Source organism: Numida meleagris, chromosome 10 (genome assembly GCF_002078875.1).
Source record: "Numida meleagris isolate 19003 breed g44 Domestic line chromosome 10, NumMel1.0, whole genome shotgun sequence".
NCBI lineage: Eukaryota > Metazoa > Chordata > Aves > Galliformes > Numididae > Numida > Numida meleagris.
Window position 1 is genome coordinate 18,558,994 of NC_034418.1, and position 11,839 is coordinate 18,570,832.

General features: G+C 62.7%; 3 protein-coding genes across 9 annotated transcripts in view; 1 reads left to right on the plus strand and 2 right to left on the minus strand.

Annotated features, from left to right (window-relative positions):
• Nucleotides 1-4,872, plus strand: part of CDK10 (cyclin dependent kinase 10) — a 5,117-nt gene extending 245 nt beyond the window's left edge. Inside the window, exons 2-14 of one of the 6 annotated variants that reach the window (XM_021408710.1) lie at nt 1,343-1,415; nt 1,588-1,659; nt 1,755-1,857; nt 1,972-2,053; nt 2,234-2,301; nt 2,646-2,698; nt 2,839-2,908; nt 3,029-3,088; nt 3,229-3,352; nt 3,428-3,567; nt 3,747-3,799; nt 3,870-3,992; nt 4,854-4,872. In XM_021408710.1, the coding sequence (XP_021264385.1) occupies nt 1,343-1,415; nt 1,588-1,659; nt 1,755-1,857; nt 1,972-2,053; nt 2,234-2,301; nt 2,646-2,698; nt 2,839-2,908; nt 3,029-3,088; nt 3,229-3,352; nt 3,428-3,567; nt 3,747-3,799; nt 3,870-3,973 (1,002 nt within the window). In that variant the 3' untranslated portion in view covers nt 3,974-3,992; nt 4,854-4,872. Of the gene's footprint in view, nt 1-1,238; nt 1,416-1,587; nt 1,660-1,754; nt 1,858-1,971; nt 2,054-2,233; nt 2,302-2,645; nt 2,699-2,838; nt 2,909-3,028; nt 3,089-3,228; nt 3,353-3,427; nt 3,568-3,746; nt 3,800-3,869; nt 4,507-4,853 lie in introns of those variants that run through there. The other 5 variants (XM_021408709.1, XM_021408708.1, XM_021408711.1 and 2 more) reach the window with 5 other exon arrangements.
• On the minus strand, nt 5,484-7,273 carry SPATA2L (spermatogenesis associated 2 like). The gene is made up of 3 exons (XM_021408501.1): nt 7,144-7,273; nt 6,706-6,723; nt 5,484-6,621 (listed from the first exon to the last, which is right to left on the minus strand). Exon 3 carries the CDS (start codon nt 6,331-6,333, stop codon nt 5,686-5,688), a length of 648 nt encoding a protein of 215 aa, XP_021264176.1. The 5' UTR covers nt 6,334-6,621; nt 6,706-6,723; nt 7,144-7,273; the 3' UTR covers nt 5,484-5,685.
• VPS9D1 (VPS9 domain containing 1) lies at nt 6,869-11,791 on the minus strand. 2 transcript variants are annotated; one of them, XM_021408500.1, is made up of 16 exons: nt 11,596-11,791; nt 11,405-11,477; nt 11,230-11,322; nt 11,005-11,158; nt 10,325-10,436; nt 10,181-10,243; nt 9,750-9,802; nt 9,577-9,664; nt 9,374-9,459; nt 8,817-9,280; nt 8,586-8,715; nt 8,316-8,509; nt 8,156-8,237; nt 7,454-7,558; nt 7,275-7,357; nt 6,869-7,000 (listed from the first exon to the last, which is right to left on the minus strand). In XM_021408500.1, exons 1-15 carry the CDS (start codon nt 11,707-11,709, stop codon nt 7,282-7,284), a joined length of 1,887 nt encoding a protein of 628 aa, XP_021264175.1. In that variant the 5' UTR covers nt 11,710-11,791; the 3' UTR covers nt 6,869-7,000; nt 7,275-7,281. The 2 variants fall into 2 exon arrangements, 1 of the variants encoding a protein (XP_021264175.1); XR_002442159.1 differs by lacking the exon at nt 6,869-7,000 and having other exon boundaries at nt 7,314-7,357; nt 7,454-7,767; nt 11,596-11,790.

Sequence of the window (11,839 nt, forward strand, 5' to 3'; positions counted from 1 at the left end):
TTGTGGGGAGGCCTGGGGGCGGTGGCGCTGGGTGGGCCCTGTGCTGAGGGGATGTAGGGAGCGCCCGCCGCTGCGCCCCGCGTTGTGGAACGCGGCTTCGCGTGTGAGCGTGGAGTTACTGCGCTTCAGGTGCTGCGCTGATCGCGGGAGGTCAAGGCACAGACCGCGCACGGGGGTACAGCAGCAGAGCGCGCCTGTGTGCCATTGGTGGCACAGGGGGGTGCAGCGGAGTGGAGGCTGTGCGCCTGGTGGTTCCCTGGGCAGCCTGAGGGGTCAGCAGCATCAGAAGGGCTGGTGGTCTGACTGCAAGAAGGGCAGTGCTGGGATAGGGACTGGGTGGCACACGGCTTGCCTGCTGCCCCTGCGCCAAAAGTCTGCCATCCTTTTGATAAAATGTTGCCCTTTGGTGAACTTTGCTTGTTATAGCTCATTGTAACAGCAAATTACATCTCTGTCCCAAAAACTATCCGCCTCTGAGGTGCAACCACCCCTCACTGAACATGCACTCTGAGTTTTTTAGCCTGTACCTTTAGCAGTAAGGTGAGGGAGTTTTATACCAATCAGAACAAAGACACAGAATGACTAGAGTCATTCCAGCTCCACCTGTAGTTTAATAGGTAGTGTAAAGATGTCTTAAGAGAGAGGGAAAGCAGGGAAGATACCACTGCAGGCAAGTCAGACACAGACCATCTCTGACTCTTGGGAACAGTCAACGGACTGAACCTCTTTTCCACCCCCACTCCCCATAGAGACATCTTCTGGGTAAGGCTCACACACTGAGGCTTCCCCGGGAAGCTTTGTAATCTCTGCAGAATTTATTTTACAACTTAGCAGCTTGTGGCCAGGCTCTATTACTCTTAGTTCCCTGCATGTGCTTTGCATTGTTTTTGGTTAACCTCTCATGCTTCGCACACAGTGAATTACTCACCAGCTATCTAAGAGAACCTGCAGTCTGTTGCTAATAAGCTGTACAATTTGAGTCAGCTAACTGTGTGTGAGTTCTGCGTGGCTGTGGCCAAAATTCCTTCACTGATTCAGCTGTGTGAGGTCTGATCAGATGCTGCCTGACAAAATCAAGAAGGGATCCTAAGTAAGCTCATGGAATGCTGCTAGACAAATGGGGCAGGGCGCTGTTTGTGAATCTGTAATTGTGGTAGTTCACAGTTGATAGTTGAACGTGACCAGACTTACAGTGCCTAATTGGGCATCGCTCAGAATGTTGCCCTTTATTGTGACAGTCAGTCTGCCATCAAGGTTGTAGCGCTGTGGGAATGTTGGTGAGGAGCTGCTGAGGGCTGCCCCCGAGAGAGCCCTTGCCTGTGATGTGGCTCTTTGGTTCCAGCTGGGGAAATGCCGGAGCGTGAAGGAGTTTGAGAAGCTGAATCGGATCGGAGAGGGCACCTATGGCATAGTGTGTAAGTGTGGTGTTGGCTGGAGCCTGGGCAGAAGGGTGGGCCTGCAGCACGTCTGCCCACACTGGGGGCTGTGGGGCCGTGGGACCGAGGCTGAGAGGAGTGAAACTCAGCAGTGCCTGTGTGCCTTTGGCTAAACCTCGTGCTGAGCGCCCGGCCTGTGCTCCTCTTCCAGACCGTGCCCGGGACACTGTGACAGATGAGACTGTGGCGCTGAAGAAGGTGCGGATGGACAATGAGAAGGAAGGTACATGAGGAACAGGGATGGCTCCTTATGGCAGGCGGCGGTGTTCCTGGCCTCTGCTTGAGGCAGTTGTGCAACGTGGTTCTCGCTGCCCCCAGGAATGCCCGTCAGCAGCCTGCGGGAGATCACCCTGCTCCTGGAGCTCCAGCACCCCAACATTGTGGAGCTGAAGGAGGTGGTTGTGGGGAACCATCTGGAGAGGTGAGAGCCTCCCTGTGTGCCCTCCACCCTTCAGAGGTTATGCCCCCCCACCCCCGGTGCTCTCATCTACCTCTCACAGTACTGGGCAGTGAGATGCTTGTGTGTCCTCTACAGTATTTTCCTGGTGATGGGCTACTGTGAGCAGGACCTTGCCAGCCTTCTTGAGAATATGCAGACACCTTTCTCGGAGGCTCAGGTAAAGGTTGGGACAAGCTTTTAGGAATGTCACCCTTGAGAAAGGACTGAGACTCCAGCCAAAACACTGTCACTGCCAGCGTGGATTCCTTGCAGTTTGCAATCCACCTTGTGCTGGGCTTCAGCAGGGCTGGCCGGTGCTGTTCACACACTGGGGGACACTCCTGTACTCTTTCTCCAGGTGAAGTGCATCATCTTGCAAGTCCTCAAGGGTCTGCAGTACCTTCATGAGAGGTACATCATCCACAGGTGAGAGCAGTGGGAGAGGGTGGGTGGGTGGTGGGGAGAGGAATTGCTGGGAGGCAGCCTGTTGAGCCCCGAAACCGCGTGTTGGTTCCTCAGCTCACACACTTCTGCTGGGAGCAAGGAGCACTGTGTGGAGAAGCTCTGGGCGGGGGCCTGGAGCAAACCGTTGGCTTTGCTGTGCAGTGTGGGAGCCAGGGAAGGGAAGGCAAGGGATGGTGAGATTCACTTCTCTTAGTGGTCAGTCAGCTCTGGGGCTCTTTGTCTTCCTGAGTGCCCTGGGGAAGTGTGGGTACAGGAGGAGCGGTGTCTGACAGGCAGTGCTGATCGCCGCTCGGTGTTCCCTGCAGGGACCTGAAGGTGTCCAACCTGCTCATGACTGACAAAGGCTGTGTGAAGATAGGTGAGCCCCTGGCTGTTGCCCTTACCTCTGTCAATTCAGCTCCTGCTGCAGATGTGCCTGCAGCTCTCCCTCTGCTCCACAAGCAGACAAAGCGTGCAGCTTGCCTCTTTCCTTATCTCGGGTCTGTTCCTTTCTTGCAGCGGATTTTGGGCTGGCGCGGACATATGGGATGCCACCACAGCCCATGACCCCCAAAGTCGTCACGCTGTGGTGAGTGGTCAGTGCGGGGTGCTGAGCTGTGCTGGCTCGTGGGGCAAGTCTTTGCAGCACTGCCACTGGGGGCAGAGGGCTTCCTGTGCTGCAGCTAAAGATTCTGCCTTCCCTGCACAGGTACCGAGCACCCGAGCTGCTGCTAGGAGTGACAACACAGACCACCAGCATTGACATGTGGTAAGGGCAGGGGACGGGAGAGGCTGAGGCTGGCTGGGTAGTGCCTGGGGGATTTGTAGGAGCCAGGACTACAAATCTGCATGGGACATAGAGAGATTTCTGCTGCCCCCACCAACTCCTGCGTGTCCTCTGCACCGCAGGGCCGTGGGCTGCATCCTTGCTGAGCTGCTGGCTCACAAGCCGCTGCTGCCAGGCACCTCTGAGATCCACCAAATCGACCTCATCGTGCAGCTCCTGGGGACACCCAATGAAAACATCTGGCCAGTGAGTTATCCCACGGTGCTGCATGCCCTGCCTACCCTCCTGCCCTGCCTGACACTCCCCTACCCCTTCCCTCAGGGTTTCTCCAAGTTGCCCCTGGTGAGTCAGTACACCCTGCGGAAACAGCCTTACAACAACCTCAAGCACAAGTTCCCCTGGCTCTCAGAGGCCGGGCAGCGTCTGCTCAACTTCCTCTTCATGTATGATCCCAAGAAGCGGTAAGAGCTGTCTGCGTGGGCAGGGCTTGGGGCGGGCCCTTGCCTGCTGATGGGGCTGCCAGCATCATGCTGCCTTTGTGGTGGGGTCTGTCCTTGGAGGTGGCAGCCTGTGATGGCAAGGGAAGGTGGCAGCGTGTTTGGGCTGGGAGCAGAGCTTGTCACGTGTCTTGTTCCCACAGGGCAACGGCAAAAGACAGCCTGGATAGTTCATACTTCAAGGAGAAGCCTCTGCGTAAGTACATTGCCCTCCAGCTAGGGCTGCAGTGCTCGGGCCCCGCTGACCTGTCTCTGTGCCTCCCCAGCCTGCGAGCCAGAGCTCATGCCCACCTTCCCCCACCATCGCAACAAGCGGGCGGCCAGCACCAGCACGGGGACTGAGACCCAGGCAAAGCGTGCCAAGCCCTGAGCCCATCCCACAGGAGGAGGTACAGGGGGGATCTCGAGCAGGGGTGGCCGTTGCCGGGGCTGGGTGCTGGCTCCTGCCCTGCTGCTGTCCAGGCACACGGCTCTCCTTGGTGACGCAGTGCTGATGCTGTCACCCCTGGGGACGGCTCCTGGCCGCACTGCCCCAGCCCAACAGTTGCACTTGGCAGGGGGCTGCCTTGGTTACCAACACTCATGCTTAGCCCCACGTAGAGCTACTCATGCTGGGAACATCCACGGACTTCCAGCCCAGCAGGGCCCAAGCACTGTGTAGTGCTGGCTTCCTTCTGCCCTGGAGCTGAGGGGGCAACAGCCTGGAGCCGTGAGCACAGCACTGGGTGGGTTTCAGCCTGTGCCGCCTCCTCCCCAGGGGTGGGATGGAGGCATGGACTGCAACGGGGGAGATGGGAGTTTGGTACAGAGATGCTGGGGGTCTGGCAGGACCAGCCCTGGCCTGTACTGGCTGTGTGGTGTAACCCTGACTCTGCTGTCAATAAAAACAGCTGCAAAAGGGCAGTGGTGGTGAAAAACTCCCTAGGTCACTACCCAGGCAGGATGCTGAGCCTGGCCTCCATCAGCACCACGTCCCTTCCTTCCTGGTCCCCACAAAGGGACAAGGACAGCACAGGCTCTGCTTCCTGCCACCAGCCTGAAGCAAAGCCTGCCCAGCTGTACCGTGAGGTGAGAGCTGAGCCTGCAGGGCAGTGCCACATGGGAGAACGCTGGCCCTGGATGAAACCCCTTGGGGAGGGAGGTGCCCTGGGGATAGCAGTGTGGGCCCTATCTTTGGCCCATAGAATCATAGAATGCCTTGGGTTGGAAGTGACCTGAAGGATCATCAAGTTCTACCTCCTCTGCCACAGGTAGGGCCTCCAGATCTGGTACTAGACCAGGCTGCGCGGGGTCCCATCCAACCTCACCTTGAGCACCTCCAAGGAAGGAGCATCCACAGCCTCCGTGGGCAGCCTGTTCCAGCACCTCACCCCTCTCTCTATAAAGAACCCTGACATCCAATCTAAATCTCCCCTTCTTGAACTTAAAACCATTCCCCCTTGTCCTCTCATTGTCTACTCTTGTAAAAAGTTGATTCCTCTCCTTTTTATGAGCCCCTTTTAAACACTGGAAGGCTGCAGTGAGGTCTCACAGCCTTCTCTTCTCCAGGCTGAACAAGCCCAGCTCCCTCAGCCTGTCTTTGTAGGGGAGGTGCTCCAGCCCTCTGATCATCTTTGTGGCCCTCCTCTGGACCCTCTCCAACAGCTCCACATCTTTCCTGTGTTGGAGGCCCCAGACCTGGACGCAGTGGACGCAGTACTCCAGATGGAGCCTCACGAGGGCAGAGTAGAGAGGGACAATCCCCTCCCTGTCCCTGCTGGCCACCCCTTTTCTGAGCCGCCCTTAGCCTTCTGAGCTGCAAGAGCACAGTGCTAGCTCATGTTTGGTTTTGCATCCCCAGGGTCTCCTCTTTCCCTCCCTGCCAGGACAAAACCACCAAGTCATGAGGCAGCCACGCTTTACTGGGATGCAGCGAGCCATTTACAGGAGGAACCAGAGCAGGGACCAGTCCTCGCAGCTCTCACCTCCCTGCACTGCCCTGCTACATCTGAGGGCTTGGTAGGAGCGTGGGACTGAGTTCAGTGTCCCTCAGGCCAAGGGGCAAGCAGCAGAAGCAGCGTCCCTTCAAGCTGAAGTGCCACGCTAGGGCCGGGGGTTGGTGCTGTCAGCCAGCAGCATGTCCACCTCCGTGCGCTGCAGCCAGAGGCGCTGCTGCCGCTCACAGCGCAGCTCCTGCCCACGGTGCCGGCTGCGGCAAGCCAGCCCGGCCGCGCAGGTCCCGGCATGCAGCTGCTGGCAGGTGGTGCAGCAGTAGGCAGGCAGCGTGCCCTGCCGCAGGCATGAGTGCAGCTGGTAGGAAGGAAGCTCAGGTACTTGCTGTGGGGCAGCAGGTGGCAGAACCCCGGCATGGCTGCTTGGGGGGGGCTCCCCGGGGGGCAGCAGCACAGGGCAGAGCAACGGGGGGCCGCTGCCCACCTCCCTCTGCTGCTGCTCCAGGAAGAAGCGAGAGGAGGAGGAGGAGGATGCGTCCGGCTTAGGGACACCTGCGGAGGGGAGCGGCTCCTGCCCGCGCTCACTACGTTCACAGAGGTCCCAGCTACTCCTGAGCACGTCCCGTGCACCCTGCAGCCCCACGGGGTCCTGCTGCAGCTTGGAGCTCAGCGCTGGGGGACTGATGTCTCGCTCCCCGCCATCCTCGGGGCTGTCCGGCCTCTCGAAATAGAGATCCTCGGGGCTGTCTGGTATGTCCCGGTAGGGATCCCTGCCGTCCTCGCAGCCTTCTCGCAGCATCACCACGCAGGCCTCCGCGTCCCTGGTGGCGCGGCGCGCACCCAGCAGCTCCTCGGCGCGCGGCAGGCGCGGCTGCAGCCGCAGCAGCACGTCGGCCAGGATCTCACACTCCAGCCGGCAGGCAAGGAAGCCGCAGGCAGCAGCAGCCAGCTCGGTGCCCGGTGGCAGCCGGGAGACGGCGAGGCGGCGCTCGTCCAGCCGCACGTAGCCCAGCCGGCCCAAGCTCCGCAGCAGCTCGGCTTCGGGCAGCGCTGCCCGCAGCGTGTGTACGTAGGCTCCTGAGAAGGTCTGCGAGGAGAGGAGAGCGGAGCGGTAGGGGCTCGCTGCGGGCACCCGCATCCCACCAGCGGCCGGCCCCGGCCCGGCACCCACCTGGATGGTGCGGAACTCCTTGCGCCAGGGGAAGAGGTAGAGGTTGAGGGCCGCCCGCTCCAGCAGCTCGAAGGCAGCGGCCAGGCCCCGCAGCAACGGGCCCGGCTCGCGGCGGCCCCGCAGCCCCCGGGCCAGGAGAGCGCCGGCGTCGTCCTGCAGGGCCGGCAGCAGCCCCGGCTCGTTCCGCAGCCGCTGCCGCAGCCGTTCCCCGAAGGAGGGGTCGGGACCCGGGCAGGCGCGGCCCCGCTCCAGGCCCCGCCGGTACTCCTGCCGCAGCGCCGGGCCCGCGCACATCCTGCGGGCGCGGCGGGTGAGCGCCCCGGGCCCGGTTTCCGGCCCGGAACCGCGGACCGACCCCGGCCGCCCTCCCCCCGGCACAACGTCCCGGGCCCGGGCCGCCCCTCGACCTCGTTTCCCGCCCCGGTCCCCGGCCCCCACCTGCCGCCGAGCCCCGCTCCGCACGCACGCGCTCTTCCGCTTCCCGCTTCCCGCCCACCACGCGAGTCCGCCCACTCGGTGGCGCGGACCGTCCGGCGCCCCCTCGCGGGCGGGCGGAGCGCAGCACTTGCCGGCGGCTCAGGGCAGGCTCTGCAGGAAGGCCAGCGCGCTCTGCAGCGACGTCAGGCAGTAGCCCTCCTCGCCCAGCAGGCACCTGCGGCACCGGGGCAGCACGCGGTCGGCACCGGGGCAGCACGCGGTCGGCACCGGGGCAGCACGCGGTCGGCTCGCCCCGCCGCCCGGCACCTACCCCTCGTGGATGAACTCCTCCAGAGCAGCGCACTCCGACAGCAGCTGGGGCAGCGCGCTGCGCAGCACCGCATAGGACAGGAGAGGCAGCAGCTCATCCGCCCCGCTGCCGCGTGCGTCGTCAGGGGCCCCATCGCCGTGGCAACGGGAACATCGCGCCCGTCACCATGGCGGCGGGGCGCTGGGCCCCATTGTCATGGCTAAAGGACCCCGGGCCCGTTGCCACGGCGATGGGACAATCGGCCTCACCACCTCCACGGCAATGGAACACTCGGACCCCATCACCACGGCAATGGGAACGTTGCCCCATCAGCCCTGACACCACGGCACGGGGACGATCAGCCCAACGGCCACGGCACCGGGCACCACCGGCTCCCCCAGCATGGCAACAGAACCGTCACTTCCCCAAAAAGGGAACGGCAAACCCTGTGGGGCACCGCTACCACCCACAACGGGAACTGTGAGAGCGTTACAACAGGAACCATCCGCCCCAGCACCGCCGGCACCACTGTCCACCCACAGCAGGGAGCATCAGGCAGACAGGGCACCGCTGGACCCCGAACAGCAGCCACCATCGGCCCCACCACTACAGCAGCCACCAGCCCCCCCGGTGCGAACCAGCAGCCCCGCAGCACAGGGACCCACCGGTCCCACCGCCCCCAGCCCCATGGCAGCAGGGCTGCACTCCCCACCCCATACTCACATGGTGCCGGCAGCGGGGCTGCGGCTGTCGCGGGCGCTGCAGTACTCCTCGGCGCACTCACAGATGCTGCGCAGGGCTCGCACTGCAGCAGAGGGCAGGGCACTCAGGGCCACCCCACGGCCCCCGCAGCGCCCAGCCTGTGCCCGCCCCGGCCCCGCACCGATGCAGTCCAGCTTCCTGCGGGGACACGTCTCCAGGGGGATGAGGCGCAGGTCCTCGATGGTGGCACCATAGGGCAGGCGGCCGGGCACAGCGGGGAAGAGCCGGGGGGGCAGCCCCAGGTCGGCGGGGCTGGCGTGGCGGTGCCGCTCCATGCTGCGAGCCAGGGCTTCCTCTTGGGGCCGGTGCACGCTCCTGTGGGCAGATGGGTGGGAGCTGGCAGGGAGGGGCCAGAACAGCAGCCCCCAGCCCAGCCTCGGGGCTGCACTACCTGTAGAGGGCCAGCAGCGGGGCCCAGAGAGGGGGGAAGAAGGCGTCCTCGATGCAGGCCAGGCACTGGTCCTTGCCAGCGGCGGTGCTCAACCCCTCAAAGGCCAGCAGGGTCAGGGACAGCAGCCTGTCTGGGAAGGGAGGAGTTACGCAGCTCACCTGGCCGGGCACAGTGAGACCCCGGCCCGCCGCATCGCCCCTCCTCCCTCCCAGTGCCATGGCCGCCCCTCACCAATGGCATTGTGAATGTCCCGCACGATGCCCTTCAGCTGCTCCTGCAGCGATGCCACGGGCCTGGGCCCGGCCATGGTCTCCCCGGGGGGCCAGTCCTCAGGCGATGCCAGGAACCGCTCCAGGTCCTCAAAGGAGCTCTCCCGGGGAGACCGGGAGTCCCCTTCTGCCCTGGAGGAGTCAGAGCTGCCATCAGTCAGGGTCGCTCCAGAGACGCTGTGTCGCAGTGCAGCTGGGCCATGCTCAGGCACCGAGAACATGCAGTGCAGGCTGCGGGAGGCTCGGAGCCGCCGGCCCCCTGGCTCCACGGGCAGCAGCCCCCCTGCATCCAGTGAGAGGAAGGCGAGGCCGGTGGGGGCTGCAGGGGCAGCCTCGGGGTTGCTCTGGCTGATGGCCGGGTACAGCCGAGTGTACACAGCACACTGCAGCTTGCGCAGGAGCTGGGCGATGGGGTGCTCAGGGAAGCTGGAAGCAGAGGGACAGGGGTAAGCAGGGGATGCTGGGAAATGGCTGCAGCCCTCCAGCTAAACACAGAGTCCCCTGCCAGCCCCACAGTACCTGAGGAGGCAGGAGAAGAGTCCTGTCACCAGGGACAGGTCTGATGGGCTCCTCTTCAGCCTGGCCTTCCACTGCCGTGGCCAATCCTGGGGGAGTGCCCGCAGCAGGTTAGCGGAGACATGGGGACGGCCTCTCTCCCCGATTCCCAGCACAGCCCTCTGCCCTCACGGCACCCACAGCAGCAGCCTCTAGTGCATACTCACATGGTCCTGTTCATACTCGAGGATGGCAGCGTAGAGCTCTCTCTGCTCCTGCTCCTCAGGGGTTAGGGCCACGCTGCTGGAGAACCTCCTGCAGGTGCCACAGTGCCAGGAGAGGGGTCTGCAGGGAACTCCGCACCCTCGCGGTCCCCACTGGGACACCCTGGTCCCCTCACCTGTTGGCTGCCTCCTGCAGCCGCAGCCGCCGCTCCTCCATTTTCCGCTGCAGCTAGGCCAGGGCAAAGTTAAGGCACTGGAACTGCTGCAGCAGCCAGCCAGCCTCTCACCCAGCACAGCCCTGGGGTGGCTGATGAAGCAACAGCCACAAGCACTGACAGGGTACATGGGGGGGCACAGCCCCAAGGGACCCCCAGGCTGGCAGAGCAAGGACACATGGGCAGCTTGGACAGAGCTGGACAAGCAGCATCCAGCCTGTCCATGTGGCTTCAATCTGCACCCCCACATCAGCCAGGAACAGGGTAGGACTCAAAACCAAATGCATATGCTGGATTGGTGCAGCCTGAGGCAAGGAACAGGGGCCTGCAGCAGGAAGCCAGGCCCAGCTGCAGGACCCCTGCTTTGGGCTCTCTCCTAGCGGAAAGGATACGGTCTCCTCCCGTGCCCTGGCGATCACCAGGTTCTCCATCATCTGCCGCTGTAGAGACAGCGTCTGCCAAGCAACAAACATTGCGTGGGTGACACCTGCTCAAAGTCCCAGAGTGGGACCCATCGTACCCAGCTCCCCACTCACCAGCGAGGTTTTCTGCAGGGCTTGGCTGGGGTTGAGCCGTGCCACCCGCGCCTCGTAAGCAGCCTTCAGCTTCTGGTTCTGCAGCGACGCCTCCTCCAGTGGTGTCAGCTCCCTGCAGGGAATGAGGTGAGCACTGCAGTAGCCTTGCACGTGAGCCAGGGATCCCAGCCAGTTGGGACCTTCCAGCACAGAACAATTGTGGAATCATAGAATCAAAGAATTACTGAGGTTGAACAAGACCTCCATAATCCTCAAGCCCACCCCACCATGCCCATAACCACATCCCTCAGTGCCACCTCTCTGCAGCTCTGGGTCACCCCCAGGGACAGTGACCCCACCACTCCCTTGGCAGCCTGTGCTGGTGCATCACCGCTCTATCTGAGAAGAAATTTTTCCCGATATCCAACCTTAACCTCCCCTGCTGTGAATTAGCATCATCATCTCTTGTCCTTTGGAGGACATCAAGACCAAACCATTAACCCAGCACCGCCAACTCTATCAATAAACCATGTCCCTAAGCGCCACACCTACCTGCTTGTTGCCTGGGGGAAGAGCCCAACTCTGCTCTGCTTTGAGGTCACTGGGGGGAGCAATGAGGTCCCCCTGACCCTCCTTTTCCCACTCCCCATAGAATTTGCTCCCCAGCTCGTTTGCAATTGCTGCCCCTCAGCCCCACTTACTTGCGCGCACTCTGTGCCTCAGCGATCTGCAGCTTCTGGAAGATCTCCGGTGGCAGGAAGGGAGACAGCTTGCCTCCCTCATCCGAGAAAACCCTGCGGTGCCTGGAGACGGGTGCGGGCCCCCCCGGTGCACTCGGCTTGGCCTTGCTTTTCCCTATGGAGGGTGGCACGGGTCCATCAGCCCCTGTTAAGGGCTTCAGTCCACCCGGGAGTGACATTACTCACCCAGCGTGGCTGCCAAGGACTTGACTCTCTCCAGGCACTGCTCTGCCAACTTCAGCATTTTGGGGGTGTTGGAGCCGAGCCCTTCGCTGCCCTCTACGATATGGGGGTGTCATGCTGTGCTCCTATGTGCGGGGTTGGGGGGAGGAGACAGTGGAGGGGGGGGGGGGGGGGTTACCTGTCAGCGCTGCCTCGTCCTGCAGGGCCTGTGAGATGAGGGTGATGCTCTTCAGGTACTCCACGTAGGCTTCCTGCAGCGATATTAAATAGGAGTGAGGCAGGGACGGCCACAAGTCCTGGGGGCGGGGGGGAGGGGGGAGGGGGAGGTGCGGGCTAAGAGGCCCCCCCCCGCAGGGCTGCGGCGCTCACCCGCGTCCTCCCTGCGCTGTCCATCTCCAAAGCCTCGCTCGCCGCCCTCATCGCGGTCTGCAGGGCTCTGCCTGGCCCGGCCCCTCCATCCCCACCAACGCCCGCCGCGGCCATGGCGGCCGGAACGCAGAACTCTGCGGCCGCGCGTTCCCAGAGGGAACTTAAAAAGCAAGGGGATGAAACCGGAAGTTCATCCGGAGTGTGTTTCCGGAGGGACTTAAAAACGGATGGTATGCACCGGAAG